At 45.4% G+C, this 21,367-nt stretch overlaps 1 protein-coding gene across 3 annotated transcripts in view; it reads left to right on the top strand.

Moving 5' to 3' along the window:
- The window catches only part of TACC2 (transforming acidic coiled-coil containing protein 2), a 235,628-nt gene that overhangs the window by 192,268 nt on the left and 21,993 nt on the right, over positions 1-21,367 (top strand). For all 3 annotated transcript variants that reach the window (XM_040361948.1, XM_040361949.1, XM_040361946.1), the window contains 2 exons: positions 14,592-14,621; positions 16,402-16,548. In XM_040361948.1, coding sequence (XP_040217882.1) covers positions 14,592-14,621; positions 16,402-16,548 — 177 coding nt within the window. The remainder of the gene's footprint in view (positions 1-14,591; positions 14,622-16,401; positions 16,549-21,367) is intronic.

Genomic DNA, 21,367 nt, shown 5'->3' with positions numbered 1-21,367 from the left:
GATGATAACTGTCCCAGGTGCTGGTGCTGTCACCTGAACTATCAAGCCAGCAAAAGGTTGGTGTCATAACTGATTGCATGTGCAGCATCATGGCAGCTGCAGATCAGAGGCTTAGGCCCCGTACACACGGCCGAGGAACTCGACGTGCCAAACACATCGAGTTCCTCGGCCAGTTCAGCCCTGAAGCCGCCGAGGAGCTCGGCGGGCCGAGAGCTCCCATAGAACAACGAGGAAATAGAGAACATGTTCTCTATTTCCTCGCCGAGGTCCTCGTCGGCTTCCTCGGCGAAATTGTACACACGACCGGGTTTCTCGGCAGAATTCAGCCAGAAACTCGGTCGGAAGCTGAATTCTGCCGAGGAAACTGGTCGTGTGTACGGGGCCTTAGACCCCATACACACTTAGATTTTCTGCAGATTTTTGTCTTTAGATTTACCAAAACCATGTAGTGCAAGGACCTGCCTGGTTCATTTTTTTATTTTCTAAATAGGTTCCTTTAAAGTGGTTGTAAAGCCAACCACACAACTTGCACCTACGCCTAGATTAAAGCGGAGGTTCACCCTAAAAAACATCTATGTACCGTCCCATCCAGCATACTTGCGTCAGCTACAGTATTCTTTTATTTCTTTTTTTTTGTGCTGTATTTACCGTTTAATCGTTCAGTTTCTTTTCAGACTCCCGCAGGGAATAGGCGTTCCTATGAAGAGGGGAACAAGATTGACGTCTGACTATGGCGCGTCACGCGTTCCGAAAATAGCCGGACTATGACTCGGCTCTTCACGGCGCTATACGGCGCCTGCACACAGACTAGGAGCTGACTGCGCAGGCGCCGTATACAGCCGAGTCCTATTTCAGCTATTTTCGGAACGCGTGACGCGCCATAGCCGCACGTCAATCATGTTCCCCTCTTCATAGGAACGCCTATTCCCCGCGGGAGTCTGAAAAGAAACTGAGGGATTAAACGGTAAATACAGCGAAATAAAAAATAAAAAAAAGCATACTGTAGCTGACGCAAGTATGCTGGATGGGATGGTATATAATTCTTTTAGGGTGAACCTCCGCTTTAAGGCTTACCTGTAGGTGCAAGAAATATCTCCTTAGCATACACGGTTAAGGAGATATTGTCACAAAAACAGGCACCAAGGTCTACGACGCATGTGCACCATAGACAACGATGCAGGCGCACTGAAAGTGCAGTTTTTGTAAATGGGACAAGCCAGTGTTAATGCCGTATTTTGGCGCATGCGCAGGGACCGCGCACATGTGCAGAAGTGACGTCATCGCTGCTCCGGCCAATCACAGCACCGGAGCGGCGATAACAGGAAGAAACTCAGAGGGGACACGGCGGCGGCGTAGGGGGACAAGCAACACTTTGTGGGCTTCGATTTAAGGTAAGTGCCACATAATGAGCTAGTATGCTATGCATACTAGCTCATTATGCCCCTCTCTTGCAGGTGTTTTTTTTTTTATTTATTGATTTAAGAGGCTAGTGCATTTATTGATCTATAAGCTAGTGCATTGTTGGTTCGCTTACCTTTTCCTTCGATTTCCCTTCTAAATGTTTTTTTTTCTTTGTTTTCTTTGTCTGAATTTCTCACTTCCTGTTCCTCCTCAGTAAGCTGTTCTGGCTGACTAACCCCCAGCCAGATAATGGGGGCAAGCTTACTGAGGAGAAACAGGAAGTGAGAAATTCAGACAAAGAAAAAAAAACATTTAGAAGGGAAATCGAAGAAAAATGTAAGTGAACCTACAATGCACTAGCTTAAAGGAACCTATTTAGAAAATAAAAAACGAAACTTTACAACCCCTTTAAGGTTTGACCTCATTATATATAGTTTTGGTAAATCTGAAGACAAAAATCAGCAGAAAATCTAATAGTGTGTATGGCTCTTAAGTCTTCATCCCCAGGGGCATTGTGTCATGGTATTAATGGTAGCGGCAGGAATCTACTATTTTTGATAGGTGTGAGCAGCTGGCCGTTGCCTTTGAGCCCGTACACTTCAATGACAGGTTGTCGTGTTCTTTTCTGCTTGCACAGCCAGAAGTTATCGCTGCTGGGCGCACACAAAGGAATCAGATGCCTGCAGCTGCCATTTGCAATATGGCAAAGGGTCCGTGCAAATGTAGCTCCACCACTTAATGACCATCGATGTACCAGTGGTTACAAAGAAATGATGACTGCAGCTTATTGGCATCATATTCAGGGCTCAAGTCCTGCGGGAACGCGTGGGAACGGAGTTCCTGCACTTTTTTCACAGCAGGAACACAGTTCTCTTTGCAGGACGAGAACAGCCGAGCCGCCCGAGCCAATCCTTCACTAAGCAGCGATGCCCAGCTCGAGTCACTGTCAGGGGCAGGTGAACCTTAGTAATCCTTTATGTTACTGGCCGCTTCCTGTATATGGATTCATCGGGTAGTGTGCGGGTATTCCGTCACTTCCCCCATGCCGCAATGTCATCTGGGAGCTTTTGTCATTGTTCCCAGGAGACATTGCGGCATCGAGGAAGTGATGGAATACCCACACACTACCTGATGAATCCATACACAGGAAGCGGCCAGTAACATAATGGATTACTAAGGTACAGTGGATCGAAAAAAAAAAACTTGCGGTTTAGTAATTATGCATATGAATGTATAATTTTTATTTATTATTTTGGTGGGGGAGTGGATCTTGGGTGGGAGTTCCCACACTTTTTTCCCCAGGACTTGACCCCTGATCATATTGATACCGTTTTTTAGACTCAGCAGTAGAGAGCAGCTCTTGTAAACAATCCTAGCAGCTAACTAGAGGTAACGTCCCCCCCACCGCCTTCCACGACTTCATCAAGCGATCCCATCCCTCCAGGACACCCCAATCGACCAGCTGGAAATTTTACCAGCAAATCATAGAGATGACCAAAGACCAGAACGGCTCTGTATGTTCCTTATATAGGGAACTGGTAGTGATGACCATACATCACTTCCGGTTTACCCAGATGTAAATAGCACCATTTTTTAAAATGTAAAAAAATATTTGATGACACAGATCTTGGTCTTTAAGGGCAGAGGAGGGATCTAGGGTCTTGCAGACCCCAAATCTCTCCATAAACAATCCCTGTCACATGCATGTTGCTGACAGCAATAAAAGTGATTACATTTTTTTTAAATAAGTAATTAATTTGAAAGAAAAACCCTGAATACAGAGAGTATTTTTGTCTGCTTTTTTTTTTCAAATATTTTATTGAATTATCAAAAACAGAAATGCAATTAAATACAATATATTTATATTGCATAACAGAAGATAACAAATGCAATAAGCTTTATAGATATTCTATTTTTTATATATTTTTTTTTAACGAATAGTGCCAGAAAAGGCCTAGGGGGCAAGTGGTTAAACTGGCAGCTTCGTTTGCTGTAAAGAATAGGAGGGTTTAGCTTTGAAAATTAAAGCTAGAAACTTAATGGTTTCCTTGCACAGCTACTCCAGATTCTGGTTGCTCCAGTCTTAGTAAATTCACCTCCTTGAATATTAATATTGTTTAACATTTAGAAACACTTTAAAGCTAACCACATACTTGGCAGTCTGATTGCCCAATCTCCTTTAGATTTTCTATCATAGGAGGGATGATATAAATTGAATGTAGTGTTAAAAAAGGCACTATCAGTATATAATTATTGGTAAATATAATGGATATTTTACGGAGATTGTACAATCAGATTGAGGCATGTGTGGCTGCCTTTAGGGAGTCCAGCATGCTTAGTTAGGAAAGTGATACAAAATGATAGCTGTGCTGTTTCCTAGTTGGAAGCCATGCCAGGCCTGCAGAGTGCATGCTACCTTTCAATTTTGCATCCCACTAAAGAGCTTGGCATGACTTGAGCCATCTGACTAAGGTAACACGGTGTATATATTCCAGCGAGAAACAAAATGAAATGACTCAAGCTAGTCGCCATGTTCCCTATGATTAATAGGGAGTTAATTATACAATATACCGCTGCATCAAGCATTTCCTTGTAAAACCTAGATTTGTCATTCGCACACCAAGACATATAGGTGGTGTTCGCATTCTTGAAAAATTAAAAAAGAAACCTGCAAATCAGACTGAGCGTATGATGAAAAAATGCATAAGGAGGCCTTACGTTTAGCGAAAGTCACGTTATAAGAAAAAATCAATGTATGTGATGATAAAGGCAGCCCAAGCTATAAAAAAATCCAACTCTTCCCTTAGCTCTTGAGCACAGTCCTACACCCTCCTGCCTCCTGTACTTGCTATTGGTCCATTATTGAGTAGTCTCATTGATTAATGGAAAGGTTTTAAATATAGGTTTTATTATAGGAAAAATTTACACTTTTTTTGTGCAACTTGCTGCCTTTATCTCCAGATCTATTCATCTCGACATGCCATTTTCACTGTAGGCAACCTCAGCTTATGCATGTTTTATTTGTGTTCTCAGTTTGAGTGTGCTCTAGTATTATAATGATATTATTATATTGTACTAACACTAGGAATGGTGTCAGCACAAGACAACATATGTAGAACATATGTGGACACCTAAGCATATAAAAAAGGGAACTTCCCCACCTAGAGGCTATTCTATGAACTACACCACCATTGCTATATTACACAACTGTATTATGCGACTGCAGACTTGAGACTGCTCAGAGGTTCCATACTTCTGCTCTAATGCCATTAATCTGGTTTAAATTACATACGGGAAAGTAGGATTAGGTATTAATACCAGTTGTTTATTCTTGGTCTGTTTATTGTAAGATTGGAATGCATTGTTTAATAAATCTAGTAGAATTTAAGCTACATACCGTAGATATTTTTTTACACATATACACACACACATATTATATTTTTTATATATATATATATATATATATATATATATATATACACATATACACATATATACTAATAGTATTAGTATTCTTTACTTGCATTTGTATAGCTGAACAAAGTGAATTACTGCATTAAGACAATTAACCTCCCTGGCGGTATGATTATGTCTGGAATTTTGTACCAAAAGCGGTACAATTATTTTGCATGGAAATTTGGGGGAAGATCCACGAAGAAGTTACGACAGCGTATCTATTGATACGCCGCGTAACTTCTATTTTGCTCCGGCGTATCTTTGTTTTGTATCCACAAAACAAGATACGCCTGAAGCTGGGCTAGATCCGACTGGCGTACGTCTTAGGCCCCGTACACACCATAGAATCCATCCTCCGAAAAAACTCAGCGGATCGGTTTCAGCGGATAGATTCTATGGTGTGTACATTCCTGCGGATATTTATCCGCGGAAATTTACCAATTCCAGCAGATAAAAATTTGTAGACATGTCTACAAATCTATCCGCTTGAATTGATCCCAACGGATTGATCCGCTGGTCTGTACAGACTCACCGGATCAATCCGTCCGAAGGGATCCCCCGCATGCGTCGTAATGATTCGACGCATGCGTGGAATTCCTTATATGACAGCGTCGCGCTCGTCGCCGCGTCATCATCGCGGCGACGGCGCGACACGTCATCGCAAAGGGATTTCGGCGCGGATTTCGATCCTATGGTGAGTACACTCCATCGGATCCAAATCCGCTGAAATCCTCGAGAGGATTTATCCGCGGAAACGGTCCGCTGGACCGCATCCGCGGATAAATCCTCTCGTGTGTACTAGGCCTTAGTACGCCGTCGGATCTAAGGTGCATATTTACGTTGGCCGCTAGGTGGCGCTTCCGTCGAATTCTGCGTCGAGTATGCAAATTAGCTAGATACGTGAATCCACAAATGTACGTCTGGCCGGCGCATTTTTTTAGGTCGTTTACGTAAGGCTTTTTTCGGCGTAAAGTTACCCCTGCTATATGAGGCATACTCAATGTTAAGTATGGACGTCGTTCACGCGTTGAATTTTGAAAATTTTACGTCGTTTGCGTAAGTCCTTCGCGAATAGGGCTTTGCGTAGAATGACGTTCACGTCGTAAGCATTGGCTTGTTGCGGGTTAATTTCGAGCATGCGCACTGGGATACCCCCACGGATGGCGCATGCGCCGTTCAGAAAAAACGTCATTTACGTCGGGTCAAGTAAAATGAACATAAAACACGCCCACATCTTTAACATTTGAATTCCGCGCCCATACGCTGGCTGATTTACGCTACGCCACCGTAACTTTAGAGGCAAGTGCTTTGTGAATACAGCACTTGCCTCTCAAAGTTGCGGCGGCGTAGCGTTAATACGATACGCTACGCCTGCCAAAAATTACGATCCGCTATGTGGATCTGGCCTTAGGCGTTTTACATTGTAGGCCTGTAATTCTTAGGAATAACTCACTTAAATCTGCCCAAACAAGAGTCTAATAGGCATCCCGGGTATGATAAAATTGAAACACAAAATTTGAGATTTTCCTAGCTTGTGACGGAAAATATTGATTATATGAGGACAGGAGGCGAGTATCTTGTGCATTAATCTTCCTTTATTAATGCTCACAGCAGAATACATTTCTAATAACTTTAATGTAAAAAAAAAAAAAAAAAAACTTTTTTAAACAGAATACCCCCTCAGTAGTCCATACAATCCTTAACCACGCCCCTGATAGTGACCCCATAAAAGGGGCTGTCTGTGAATGTTCCCCCTCTTTCTTGATGCGATAATCTTCCTAAAAAAAAATGGTACCAGAAAGAAGGATCGGAGCGTGTCCTTGGGGCGAAGACCGGCCGGTCGACCTCTGAATGGCTTCCAACGGGAAGTGCACCACCAACCATGACCCAACAGGGGATTCAGGAGCAATAAATCCACAACGAGGATTTTCCATCGAGCTGCCGTCCAACGGGAAAGCAGAATTCGATCAATCTCCTAACCGGATTATCCGTCCGTAAGTTCCAGCTCGGCCTTCAGTAACCTGCGAAAAAATGAAAAACAATCGTAACAGGGAGGGTCGGGAGGGAAGATACTCGCCTCCTGTCCTCATATAATCAATATTTTCCGTCACAAGCTAGGAAAATCTCAAATTATATATCAGACAGGAGGCTCATATCTTGTGCAAGTTCAAAGCTCAAATATACACATAAATAGATATGATAAAAAAAACACAAGTCATAACTCTAAGGAAGGACCGCTAGAGAGACATGGTCCTGAGGTCTGAAATAGAATTGACGGAACGTGGCCTCGGAAGACCAGTCCGCCGCTCTCAAGAGATCGGAGAGAGAGCCTCCTGAAGTGATTACTTTAGTAGCCATGGCGCCCCTGGTGGAGTGGGCTCCGAACAGGGTGACGTCGATCCCCGCCATTTCCATGGCGGTTCTCACCCATCGTGCCAAGGAGGCAGACGAGACAGGTAGGTGGGGTTTGACATAGGATATAAGGAGTTGAGAAGAGCCTGTAGGGCGTAAATTAGCCGTGAGAGACTCGTATGTCTGAAGACACCGAACGACACAGAGGAGGGGATGCGTAGGAAAAGAAGGATAGAAGACCGAGTGAATCGCAGTCTTGGTCCTGCGTACAATGGAAAATTCAACGCCGTGTGGCGAAAATTGCCTTCTGGAGACGTCAAGAGCTCTAACATCTGAAACCCTCTTGATGGAAATTAAACAAAGAAGGACCGTCAATTTCATAGATAAAAGTCTCAGGGACAGGTCCGAATTGTCCCCCCAACTGGCGAACATACCAAGTACCTTTGAAACATCCCAGGTCACTTGGTATCTAGGCCTAGGGGGACGTTGAAATTTTATGCCTCGTAACAGCTGGCATACTAAGGGATGTCTGCCCACCGGTAAAGAATCCACGGGGCAATGATAGGCTGAAATAGCCGATCGATAGATATTAATAGAACTGTATGCCTTGCCGGATTCGAAAGACTCTGCCAAATAATTAGCTACTAGTGAAACAGGGGCCTGTATGGGATCAACCTGTCGTTGATCACACCAACGAACCCAGAGTCCCCAGGCTGATCGATATGCCGATCTAGTCCCGGGGGCCCAGGCCAGGGAGATGAGATTCCGAGCCGAGACTGAAAGGCTTCTATCTGTGATCGGGATCCCGAGACTAACCACGCTAGAAGTGGCAGGTTGTTCTCCAGAACCATGGGATGAGGATCCCCGGTCGGATTGGTGAGGAGGTGAGGGGAGAAGGGGATCAGTCTGGGGTAATCTATAGCCATTCCCAGAAGCAGAGGAAACCATGGTTGGGTCGGCCACCATGGGGTAACTAAGACCACTGTCGCTCCCAGGTAGGTTATCCGTGGGAGAAGTCTGGGGATCATTTGAAAGGGGGGAAACGCGTAATGTGTCCCCTCTGGCCAAGGCTGGCGGAGAGCGTCCACCGCCTGTGCCTCCGGATCTGGCCTCCAGCTGAAGAAGCGAGGTAGCTGACGGTTGAGGCGTGAGGCAAAGAGATCGAAAGATAGCGGACCCCAAATTTGCTGCAAACGAAGAAAAATTGATCGATCCAATGTCCAATCGCTGGAATCTCGGAGATATCGAGAATTCCAGTCGGCTACCGAATTGGATACCCCCGGGATGTACTCCGCTATAGGGGTGATGTTGTGAGATAGGCAGAAGTGCCAGAAGTCCCTCGCGATATATGCCAGCGTCTTGGATTTGGTGCCTCCCAGTCGATTGACATATTGCACCGCTGCCACGTTGTCCATGCGAAATAGAATACAGCATGTGGACGTGTGAGGCATAAAACTCTTGACAGCGAACAGAGCTGCCAAAAGTTCCAGTGCATTGATATGCAGGGAGGTTTCCGTAGCGGACCACGTCCCTCCTGTGGAGGACGTCCCGCACCGGGCACCCCAACCCCTGCGACTGGCGTCTGATTCTATCACGACGTCCGGAGAGGGGTTGAAGATGGTTTTGCCGTTCCATTCTACGGCATGATGAAGCCACCATCTCAGTTCCTCGGTAGTCTCTTGACATAAGGGAATTTCGTCTGAATACCTGAGGCCTTGTCTCAGGTGCATAATTTTGAGCCGTTGAAGGGCTCTGTAATGTAGTGGGGCTGGGAAAATGGCCTGGATGGAGGCCGCGAGCAGACCCACCAACCGTGCTAGAGTGCGGAGGGATAAGGAACCTCTGTTCAGTGCTGCCCGAATTTCTTTGCGGATGAGCGCAAGTTTCGTTTTGGGTAGACTGAGGGTCGACTGGATGGTGTCTACCGTAAAGCCCAGGAATTCTATTTGTTGGGCTGGAGTTAGGCTGGACTTCTCGTAATTGATTACGAATCCCAGATCTTGGAGTAGGGAAATTGTCCAAGACATGTGTAGGAGGGCCTGATCTCTGGAATAAGCCATGATGAGGATGTCGTCGAGATAGATAATCAGACGAACTCCTCTGTTCCTCAGAGCTGCCACCACTGGTTTCATCAGTTTGGTAAAACACCATGGGGCAGACGACAGGCCGAACGGAAGGCAAGTGAATTGCCACATTCTGCCTTTCCACGGGAAGCGAAGTAAATGTTGTGAGTCGGGATGAATGGGAACCGTAAGATATGCATCTTTTAGGTCCACTTTCACCAGCCAATCGCTGGGGTGGAGAAGGTCTCGGAGGAAGTGGATGCCCTCCATTTTGAAATGCCGGTATTCGACATATTGGTTCAAGCCCTTCAGGTTTATCACTGGGCGGAAGCCTCCTCCTTTCTTGTTTACTAGAAACAGGTTGCTTATGAAACCTGGGGAAGAGGGATCTACTTCTATAATGGCCTGTTTCATGACCAGATCTAGGATCTCTTTGTCTATGAGGCGTTCCTTTTGTTTGGCAAACCGAATGGGTGGGGGAATAATGTTGAGGGTCGGAGGGAATAGTAGTTCTATGATAAACCCCGTGACGGAGTGTAGGATCCATGCGTCTGCCGTAATCGCAGACCAATGTTGGAAAAAATACCTCAGACGTCCCCCCACAGGAGTGTAATCGAGTGTGGTGCAAGGTATGCTCACCGGTATGAGGTCGGGATCGTGGGTAGCCTCGTCCACCACGTCCGCGCCAGGGTCTGCCTCGAGGAGGGAAGAACGGTGCGGGTTGGGCCATAGGAGTGGCGTAGGACGGAGCCTGGTACTGGTATTGGGCATTGGATCTGCCCTGTGGCCTGAAGAAGGAAGAGCGGCCGGCAGAACGGCCTCTATTTCTGCCGGCCCTGTTAAAAACCTTGTTTGTGCCCGTTTTTCTTAGGGAATTCTGAGCCTTATCCAGACTGGAGAACAGTCCAACAAATTTATTAATATCTTTGATGACCATGTCACCAAAGAGCATGCCTTCGGCTGCTGGGCCGGGCTCGGATTCCGCCAGGTGGGATAACTGGGGGTCTAAGCGCATCAGGATTGACCTGCGCCTTTCTACTGAGCATGCTGTGTTTGCGGTGCCAGCCAGGCACAGGGCTCTCTGTGCCCAACCTCTAAGCTGCGGCAAGTCAACTGGTTGATCAGAAGCCGCCGCTTGTTCTGAGAGGTTGAGTATTTTGGTTAACGGGCCCATCAGATCCAGGACGCGGTCCTGTATGGCTCGGAAAGACCGTTCAATGCCCTTCTTTTGAAACTTTCCTGTTTTTAACAGGTATTTTGTCAAAACCGGGTCAACTTCCGGGGTGGCTACCACTTTTTTGGGAATGGAGGGTCTGGGACATTCAGCCCTCAATTTATTGCGGCTACCCTTGTCTAAAGATTTCCTTGCCCATAGTTCCACGTATTGTGAAACGTGCGGTAAAGGAGTCCACTCTCCAGAACGCGGGTGTGTTATGGCGTCTGGGTGGAAGAAGGGTTCGCCGAGGGCGTCCAAAAGGACTTCGTCCTGTGTGGCAGGAGTGGCTGCTGTGTTAAGAGCCGTAGCCCCAGCATCTTCAGTATCCGAATCAGAATCGGATCCTTCCGATCCCTCTAAAGGGTCGGCAGAGTCCTCCTCAGAGGAATCCACGTAAGAGTCAGGTTTTGCTCTTCTGGTGGCATTAGGTCCCTTTTTCTGGGTCTCCCTGAGGTTCAGGGGTCGAGTTGTGTCTAAGTGATGCTGGGGTTGGTAGACCGTGGTGGGTGCTACCTGTAGCATATTAGTTACTTCCCCTGCCGGGGAGTCATGGACCGCAAGGGTGTGTTTCCTTTTTTGTAAGGATTTTCCCTTTTTATTAGGCGGTTCACCGCACTGAAGCGGGGTCGGTGTCACATCCGTGGGTTGTAATGCCCAGGGGGATGGGGTAGTGGCGGCTAGGGCGGCCTGAATAGACATCTGTATGATGTCTTGGAGTTGGGAGGCGCTCAGCGTGTGTGAGGTGCCTGTGGATTGAATTTCCCCACTGGGGTTCAGTGGATTAATATCAGCCATCCTGTGACTTTAAGGTAGTATGCCAGTAAAGGATGTTATCTAGATTGCTCAGACCGTTTGTAGGTATGTATATATGATATTTAATTATTTCCTGAGTATTACAGTAAAGGGGCACTATGTGGTCAGCGCAGGGATTTAAGGATGGCTGAGGATAGCCAGCGCTGGGGGTAGCTAAGTTCAGGGGAGATACTTAGCTAAATGCACTGTGCGGGCAGGCTCCTGTCTTATCCTCTCCTCCGTAGGCTCCGAGTGGCTACAGAGAAGAGGGGAGCCTCAGAACTGCAGCGGCCCGGGAAACGAAATCTCGCGAGATTTCGTCCGGTGCGCGCTGATTGGATGAGCGGCGTATGAGGGCGGGGACGCCCCCTAAGAGCGCGCAAGTGTCGTGAGGGAGAAGAGGACACTAATGGCGCCGTGCCAGGTAGTCAGCTGTGCAGGATGTCGGGAGGAGAAGCGCTCCCGACACCCTGTTGCCTGGTAGTCGCGCTGTATAGAAAGAAACGTTTGCGATGTATAAGCAGAGAATTAAAGGTAAAGGCACAGTAAAAACTCCTGAACACAGGAAAGATGGAGAAAGCTAAAATCTATATCATATTGACGAAAATATATATAATAAGAGAGAATATACATATAAATATATATGTAAGTAACAAATATAGGAAAATTAGGAGAAAATTCTCTAGAAATCCTATAAAAAAACAAGCAATACACTATAAATGAGTACTTATCTGATCTGTGAGCAGAAAGAAAGAGGGGGAACATTCACAGACAGCCCCTTTTATGGGGTCACTATCAGGGGCGTGGTTAAGGATTGTATGGACTACTGAGGGGGTATTCTGTTTAAAAAAGTTTTTTTTTTTTTTTTTTACATTAAAGTTATTAGAAATGTATTCTGCTGTGAGCATTAATAAAGGAAGATTAATGCACAAGATATGAGCCTCCTGTCTGATATATAATCATAAATTATAATATAACAAATAACTATAAATAATTATAACAAATAATAATATAATTATAATAAAAATTATTCGATAATGTAATCAAATCAAAAACTCTGAAATTTGCTCAGTTGCAGAATTGACACTGTCATTACTTTTTTTTTTTTTTTTTTTATGATGAATTTCCCCACAAATCGCTATCGCACAATTCTGCAAGTGATTATAATTTATTATCGCTGTTTTCTAGCTGCTCTAAAACCATTTTTGACATAAAGGGACACTTTTGGTTGCTATGGACAATCTCCAGTTTGCAGGCAGAAAGAACAGTTTTTATTATATAAAAGTACATGTAGGACACTGGGCAGACCACTAGGGACAAGGGGGGGGGGTGTATTTTTTTACATACAGTACTGTAATCTATAAGATTACAGTATACTGTATGTAATGTGTTTGTTGACTTTTTTGAATTTGGCGCCGTTCTCTGCTCCCGTGCGTCGTAACGTCGCAGGGAACGGAGATCGGCGGCACACAGGCACTGTGTGAATCGAGCGAGGAGGACACCGCTCGCTCACACAGAGGGGAGACATCCCAGGATCCAGGGACAAGGTAAGTAACTTGTGCCTGTGGATGCTGCGAGGCGACCCCGAGTCTGGCTCGGGGATACCGCTTTTGGTATTGAAATCTTACCCCGAGCCAGACTCGGGAATACCGCCAAGGGGGTTAAAGGGGTTGTAAAGGTACAATTATTTTTCCCTAAATAGCTTCCTTTACCTTAGTGCAGTCCTCCTTCACTTACCTCATCCTTCGATTTTGCTTTTAAATGTCCTTATTTCTTCGGAGAAATCCTCATTTCCTGTTCAGTCTGTAACTCCACACAGTAATGCGAGGCTTTCTCCCTGGTGTGGAGTGTCATGCTCACCCCTCCATTGAATGACAGGAGAGTCAGGAGACCCACTAACACACAGCTCCTTTCTCTATCTGCAACGTAGAGAGCGTCCTGACTCTCCTGTAGTCCAAGGGAGGGGGCGAGCACGACACTCCACACCAGGGAGAAAGCCTTGCATTACTGTGTGGAGTTACAGACAGAAGAACAGGAAGTGAGGATTTCTCAGAAGAAATAAGGACATATAACAGCAAAATGGAAGGATGAGGTAAGTGAAGGAGGACTGCACTAAGGTAAAGGAAGATATTTAGGGGGAAAAAAATTACCTTTACAACCCCTTTAAAGCATTATTTGTTCAGATATTGCTAGGAAGGATGGAAAATATCAGTGATTTGGGTGATATGGTAATTTCTCTTGGCCTGTGTATTGTGCATGTCTAATGGTGCATGTATGGGTTAGATTAGTCCTTATAGAAATGATTGCTAGTAGTATCATAACCTATAGTCCTTGGCTTTCCTATAGGGTTGCCACTTTTTCTTCAAGCCAAACCCGAGCACTTTAGCGGCACACAGCAATTTATTTATTTTATCAATATACACTATATGATTGTAACAGACCTTGGACATCTTTGGGCACTCCAAAGAAAATATTAAAGTGGCGCACATAGTGCCCCCCACCCTCCTGTCAGGCCCTCTTCTGAGCCACATTCCTGTCTGAATAATGTGTCCGGGTTTCAGGTGGACTAAAACCTGGACACATGATTCAAAACCTGAATCCCGGACAGGTGGTAACCTACTTTCCAAACATCCTCAATACTTTGAAATCATTGTTTATTTCTGCACATAAAACTTCCTCTGTGTACACATTTTCTATTATTTATGTTGGCATAGTTCCATCAGTTGTTAGAGCAGCTGAGGCAGTTTCCAGAGGTCACAAGCTGAGAGTGGTGCCCTTGGCAGCTTTGAATGCAGAATATCTCAACGTTGCATTAGTGAAGTTTTGTTGCTATCTATAAAGGTGGACTGAAACCCGGACACATGATTCAAACCCCAAACTGTCCGGGTGAATCCTGGACAGGTGGAAACCATAGTTTCCATAGGGAGCATGGTAGGACAGTTAATGTGGGGTTGAGAGGTTCTAGTGGACAAGTTGGTGGAGACAATAACCTAACCGGGTGCTGGTAGTGTTGCAGAGTGGACTTGTGCACATTTTAAAGTGATCCTATGCAGGACACAGCCATAGGTTCAATTCCGTGCTGGTCTTTGCATCTGCTTTTACTCCCTTTCCTTTAGACCCCCCCACTGCCTTTTGTAAGCCTCAAATCACAACCTGAAGCTTACACAGGGCTGAGGACTCTGTCTTCCCCCTCACATGAGAGTACTGAGTATTTGTGCGGCTCCTTGCCAGGCGCCATCGGTGCCATATAGGAGGAAGGAAAGGGAGTCACATACTTGCCTGTATTCAGTATGTCACTTGCGGTTTTTTAGGAGGATGGAGCAGCAGCAAGCAAGGAGGATGTAAGTATAAGCATCTGAGAGGTCTAACATTAAAGAGAACCTGTTACATTGTCATGCATGGGTAGATGTGCCACCCCCCCCACTGCATAGGTATAATGGCAATGCATGACTTTACAGCTGTATAAAACAACATAAAAATAAATGTATAAAACAACATAACTGTCTTCTGCAATGTTAATCCTGAAAAAGAATTGTATTGCTTTGTGATGAATGCTTTTCTTCTTTCTGCTTCACAAGTAAATTGCTGTTTCATTCTTTGAGGCCTCGTACACACGGCCGAGGAACTCGACGTGCCAAACACATCGAGTTCCTCGGCCAGTTCAGCACTGAAGCCGCCGAGGAGCTCGGCGGGACGAGAGCTCCCATAGAACAACGAGGAAATAGAGAACATGTTCTCTATTTCCTCGTCGAGCTCCTCGTCGGCTTCCTCGGCCGAAAGTGTACACACGCAGGGCCATCTTTTCCAATGGGCACGCTGGGCAGTTGCCCGGGGGCCCCGCTTGCCTGGGGGGCCCCACCGGCTGCCCAGCAACCCCAGGAAAAAAATGTGGAGAGTGACGGGTTAGAACTGCCCATGCCCAGTTTGCGGAAATCACAGAGAAGATCCGGTCCTCCATGAGTGCGGGGGGTTGCTGATGTAAGGGGGGAGTGAATGCAAAAATTTAAGGGGGCACTGATATAAAGGTTCCCCCTCCTATATTAGTGACCCCCCTTACCTTAGTGTATTTACTCTACGGAAGGTGGTCTCTGGTCACCAGAGTGCCCCCCACATCAGAGTTCCCCTTTAAATCAGAGTCTGCAGGATTCCCCCTTACAATGCAAGGGGGAATTCAGTCTGCGGACCCTGATGTAAGTGGGAAAGAGAAAGCAGTGGACTCTGATATAAGGTGGTCTCTGGTCACCAGAGCCCCCCTCCACATCAGAGTTCCCCCCCTTAGATCATGATCTGCAGCGTTCCCCTTTACATAAGAGTTCCCTTTCACTGTAAGGGGGAATCCTGCAGACTCTGATGTAAGAGGAAACTCTGTGCTGGCTGGGTTATAGTAACCTGACCTTCATCCTTCATGTCAATGAAGAAATTTTTTTGTTTTACTTTTGTTTAACTTAAACACATTGCTAATAGCACTAGCTATATGTTTATAGTTTAAATACTGACATTTGCATTGTCCGGCACTGAAAACTGTAATTTTAGGTACTTTTTTTTGCAATGGCAGTAAAAAATGTGGTTCTGCCAGTAAATTTTTAGATTTTTGTCAGTAAATTCTCGTGCGTGATTGTGTAGACAGGGCCCCAGTGCACTGTATTGCCCGGGGGCCTATAATGCTCTTAAGATGACACTGTACACACGACCAGTTTCCTCGGCAGAATTCAGCCAGAAACTCGGTCGGAAGCTGAATTCTGCCGAGGAAACTGGTCGTGTGTACGGGGCCTAAGGTCCTGTGTTTCTGGGGCAGAGGGGAGGTAGTGAGGCTTGTTTGTGCGCTTCACTGACGGCACTGGGTTGATGATTAACCAACCACTAAGGGTCAGTAAGACCTTTAGGTAAATCACCTCTTGGAGTGTTTCAGCTGTCATAGAATTGCAGGTTACACTCATCCTGCAGTCCAGTAATCGGCTGAAGCCATCAACATTAATATAGAGCTGATCCCTGTGTGCTGTGCCCTGCACTGCTGTCTAACCTGATTGAATTTACCTGCGTCTGCCTTTGTTTTATATTATTGCTCTGACGACTGAAACATTGGAATACAAATTGATACTGACCCTTTTTTATTACCTACAGCCAGAGATATTGGACCCAAATGATGTAGGCCTCTCGCACAAGTCACTTTATTCGCGGTCAGTGGCTATGGAGACAGCTGGAGGTGGCCATTTACATAACTACCAACAGTCTGACCTTGAAGCAGCTCTTCAGCTTGCCAGGGAAGAGGTACAGTAGACCTTTGCTGACAGTTGCTGTCATAGATTTCAGTAGCAAGCCTACATTTGGCTTTATCTGACTGCACAGTAAACTGTTCTATTACAAGACACTTGATACATTATATACAGTACTTATAAATGGGATGCAGTTTTGTTAGGTAATTGTCAATACATCATGCAACCACTATGTGTCACTGTTGCACTAGTGGATTTTCTTTAAAGCAGTATTACACCGAAAAGCAAACATTTACTATATGGCGACTTATCAATTCCTACATGTGGTGGTTGCATTTGTTTTTGGCTTCCTTTCTTTCATTTTCACCAGGTGATCCATCCAATAAGTCTGTTGTTTTTCAACAGAACAAGCTGTCCTGCAAATGAAGCAGTTGGAATGTTGAGACAAAATATTTACCACTGATAGGCATAGCTCCCAACTGTCCCTGATTTGGAGGGACTGTCCCTGATTAGGAGCAATGTCCCTCTGTCCCTCATTACTCCTCATGTGTCCCTCATTTTGGTCTGATCTATATAGTTGTATATAAAATGTACTTTTTATCTATCAAAAAGTGTTTTCCAGCCCTAAACCTTTCATCTGATTTCTAAATTGCTGCATTTGTAAATTCCAAAAGCCAATATAAAGGAATAGTAGTGGTAAAACAAGCACTTGTGGGTTTTATCTTGTTTTTGTACATTTCTCCTTTAAGGGGGTGTGTCCTATGCCTGCATACTTTTGCTGATAGGTGTCCCCTATTCCCATCTCAAAAAGTTGGGAGCTTTGTGATAGGGGTGCTTACAATGGTCTGATTTTATTGATAAATTTAAAACCTTTATCCCCCATAAACTATTTCTGTAACTGCTTGTGTACCTGCAGCATAGGCATGCGCAGGGGGTGTGCCAGGCAGGGGCGTTGCTAGGTGGCAAAAAGACTAGGGGCTTCAGCCGGAAGTCAGCATCGGGGGTGGGGTGGGGTTTGCGGGCACGGTGGAGTGGTGCGGTGTGACCTACCTGAAACACATAATTATTGATTGATGGACATCACACGTCCCGCGGTCCCGGATTGGACCAGTAGGACGTCCATCATAGGCACTGCAGGCTCCAGAAGGCGGAACAGAAGACAGAATGGTCCCTGCTCGGCGGCACTCGGGGCTCGTAATTAAACACTGCATGGCCGAGACTCGGGGCTTTTCGGCGGCCCATTCAGGGCTCCAGCCTCCTTAGCCCACCCCTAACGATGCCCCTGGTGCCAGGTGTGCCTGGGCACACCCTAATCCCTATGTGCAGTGCAGATTCCCTTTACTGCCCAGACTAAACCCACCCTGCAGTACTGCTGGCATCCCACCTCTCCCCCCAGCTGGTGCGGGAAGGTAAGGGGCTAGTAAAAATGTCAAACTGCATTTACTATGGTTCAATTTGTGAATGAACAGGAAGCCGCTTAGCACAGAGCACTCCCTATTCATTCACTGTCCTGTGCAGCTGGGGCTGCAGAGAAAGGAATGGGTGTTTGAACTTTGGGGTGCACCCCCTAATGCATCCTAGGCTGCGCACACCTATGACCTGCAGTGTGAGTTTGGAGTGTGGCTTAAATTTATTAGTGTATTTAAATCTCCTAGTACATCTAACACTCCTCTCCTACCAGACTTCCAATACTGCTGTTCAAAGGTGCCCCTGTGTCCCTTCATCCAGAGTGAGGGCAGTATAATGCAGGAGGTGCGTTACTGGCAAGATCACCAGGTGAAACAGAGGGAAAAAAGGTCTAAAAAACAAAACAAATGCAGCCACCACATGTAAGGACTGGTAAGCTGCAATATATTAACCACTTCCCGCCCAAGGGAACGTCCTTGACTTTAAGCGGGGATAGCTGAATGATGCTTCAGGTATCATTCAGATATAGTCTTTTAGAGCTGGCGATTCTGTGCACCATAAGAATGACCATAGCGGCTGTTCCGACGCTTGAACGTTCTTACGGGCGGTGAGAGGGGACGTCCCCACTCCTTCCGCCGCCCTCCAGTGCTTCTAGCGTCTCACCGCTGCGATCGGTGAGTCGAAGAACGGATCCGCCGGACCCGGATGCTTACCATAGAGATTTCCGGTGGAACAGATGGTTGCCGGAGTCTCTATGATCGTTCGGAGGCCGGGCGCGATGTTATGATGTCATGCATTCAAAAAACGACGCCGCCTCGGCTGGGAAGCTGAGATCGTTTTTTTATTATTATTATTATTATTATTATTATTATTATTATTATTATTATTATTATTATTATTATTTCAGGCTTCCCAGCCTTCCCAGCCTTTTTTTTTTAAAGTGTCAAAGTAAAAAGTAGAATTAACAATGAATTTTTTTTTTTTTAAAGTGCCCCTGTCCCCATGTGCTCGCACGCAATAGCGAACGCATATGTAAGTCCCGCCTACATATGAAAACGGTGTTCAGACCAAACGTGAGGTATCGCAGCGAACGTTAGAGCGAGAGCAATAATTCTAGCCCTAGACCTCCTCTGTAACTCAAAACATGTAACCAGTAAAAAAATTAAAGCGTCGCCCATGAGGATTTTTAAGTACCAAAGTTTGGTGGCATTCCACGAGCGCATGCAATTTTGACGGGTGACATGTTAGGTATCTATTTACTCAGCATATCATCATCTTTCACATTATGCAAAAAAAATTGGGCTAACTTTAATGTTTTTTTGTTTTGTTTTTTAAGCATGAAACTGCTTTGTTTAAAAAAAAAAAAAGTGTTAGAAAAATTGGTGCGCAAATACCGTGCGAGATAAAAAGTTGCAACGCCCGCCATTGTATTCTCTAGGGTCTCTGCTAAAAAAAAACGTACATAATGTTTGGGGGTTCTATGTAATTTTCTAGCAAAAAAAATGATTTTTACATGTAGAAGCAAAGTGCCAGAATTGGCCCGGATCCAGGTTTTTTGTTTTTTTGGTTTTGAGGACTGGCTGAGATTCAATCCATCTCTGGGCATGCTGATTGTACATAGGTCGATTTATCTTTTAGCTTGGAAACAACCAGCATGTCGGATTTCTAACAGGCGATAATTGCCAACAGCTATAGCCACTAGCAATAATCATTGTGTTCTCCCGGCAGGGACGGCTCCCCATGCCCCCCACCGGTAGAACACAATAGCTCCGCGGGAGGGATTCCCCCATCAACATGGACTGTGTTGATGGGGGAACTGAACGATGAAAATCACATCATCTATGGCCTGCCTTAGATAATAGTCTCTTTTGTATGGGGGAAGATCAGGTTACACATTGCAGAATGACTCACATAGAAGAGACACGCTCCCTCCTTCTTTCTCTTAGATGAGCTAAATCAGCTAGTCGACTGCAGTTAAAGGGGTTGTAAAGGTATATATTTTTTTCCTAAATAGCTTCCTTTACCTTAGTGCAGTCCTCCATCACTTACCTCATCCTTCCATTTTGATTTTAAATGTCCTTATTTCTTCTGAGAAATCCTCACTTCCTGTTCTTCTGTCTGTAACTCCACACAGTAATGCAAGGCTTTCTCCCTGTGTGGAGTGTCGTGCTCGCCCCCTCCGTTGGACTACGGGAGAGCCAGGACGCCCACTAACACACAGCTCCTTTCTCTATCTGCAACGTAGAGAGCGTCCTGACTCTCCTGTAGTCCAAGGGAGGGGGCGAGCACGACACTCCACACCAGGGAGAAAGCCTTGCATTACTGTGTGGAGTTACAGACAGAACAGGAAGTGAGGATTTCTCAGAAGAAATAAGGACATTTAAAAGCAAAATGGAAGGATGAGGTTTGTGAAGGAGGACTGCACTAAGGTAAAGGAAGCTATTTAGGGAAAAAAATTGTACCTTTACAACCACTTTAAAAGTGATTGTAAATTATTTTTTTTTTTAAATAACAAACAGGTTATATCCATTGCACAAAGCGGCCCCAAACCTCCTCTTCTTGGGTCCCCCACCAGTGCTCCTGACTCTTCCACTCCGACAAGTTCCCCCATAGAAAGCCACATTCTATGGGGGCGCTCATGTAGGCTCGCTGCTGAGCCTCACTGTCTGTGTCTTTAGACACAGACAGTGGGACTCTAACCCCCCCTCCCGCCTTCCTTGTTACTGGTTTTGATTGACAGCAGTGGGCTCCCACTGCCTCAGCAATGCCTGTGAGACCTGGAAGTGAGGGGAGAGAAGAGCTGCTGATGTGCACAGCGCTGGATCGAATGAGGGCTTATATCTAAAAAAAATTACCTTAATGCAGGAAATGCATTAAAGTAAAAAATATTTAGGCTTTAGAACCACTATAAATAATTTATTTACAGGGTGGTTCTAGGCATGCAAGACGTGCTTATAAGAAAACCCAGCATTCTTTGCAATCTGGGGTCATGGAAGCGCTTATGGCAGGGCTTGACAAATTTGCTTGGAATCTAGGAGCCAGCTAAAAAAGTTAGGAGCCAGGAACGCGGCCCGTCCCGCCGAGCTCGCGTGCAGAAGCAAACGCATACATGAGTAGCGCCTGCATATGAAAACGGTGTTCAAACCACACACGTGAGGTATCGCCACGATTGGTAGAGCGAGAGCAATAATTCTAGACCTCCTCTGTAACTCAAAACATGCAACCTGTAGAATTTTTTTAAACGTTGCCTATGGAGATTTTAAAGGGTAAAAGTCTTTCGCCATTCTGCGAGCGGACGCAATTTTGAAGCGTGACATGTTTGGTATCAATTAACTTGGCGTAACATTATCTTTCACAATATAAAATAAATTGGGCTAACTTTACTGATGTGTTTTTAAAAAAAAAAAAAGTTTATTTTTTCCTAAAAAAGTGCGCTTGTAAGACCGCTGCGCAAATACGGTGTGACT

This window comes from Rana temporaria, chromosome 8 (assembly GCF_905171775.1).
Source record: "Rana temporaria chromosome 8, aRanTem1.1, whole genome shotgun sequence".
In the NCBI taxonomy this organism is placed as follows: domain Eukaryota; kingdom Metazoa; phylum Chordata; class Amphibia; order Anura; family Ranidae; genus Rana; species Rana temporaria.
This window is presented reverse-complemented; position numbering and strand designations above follow the sequence as displayed.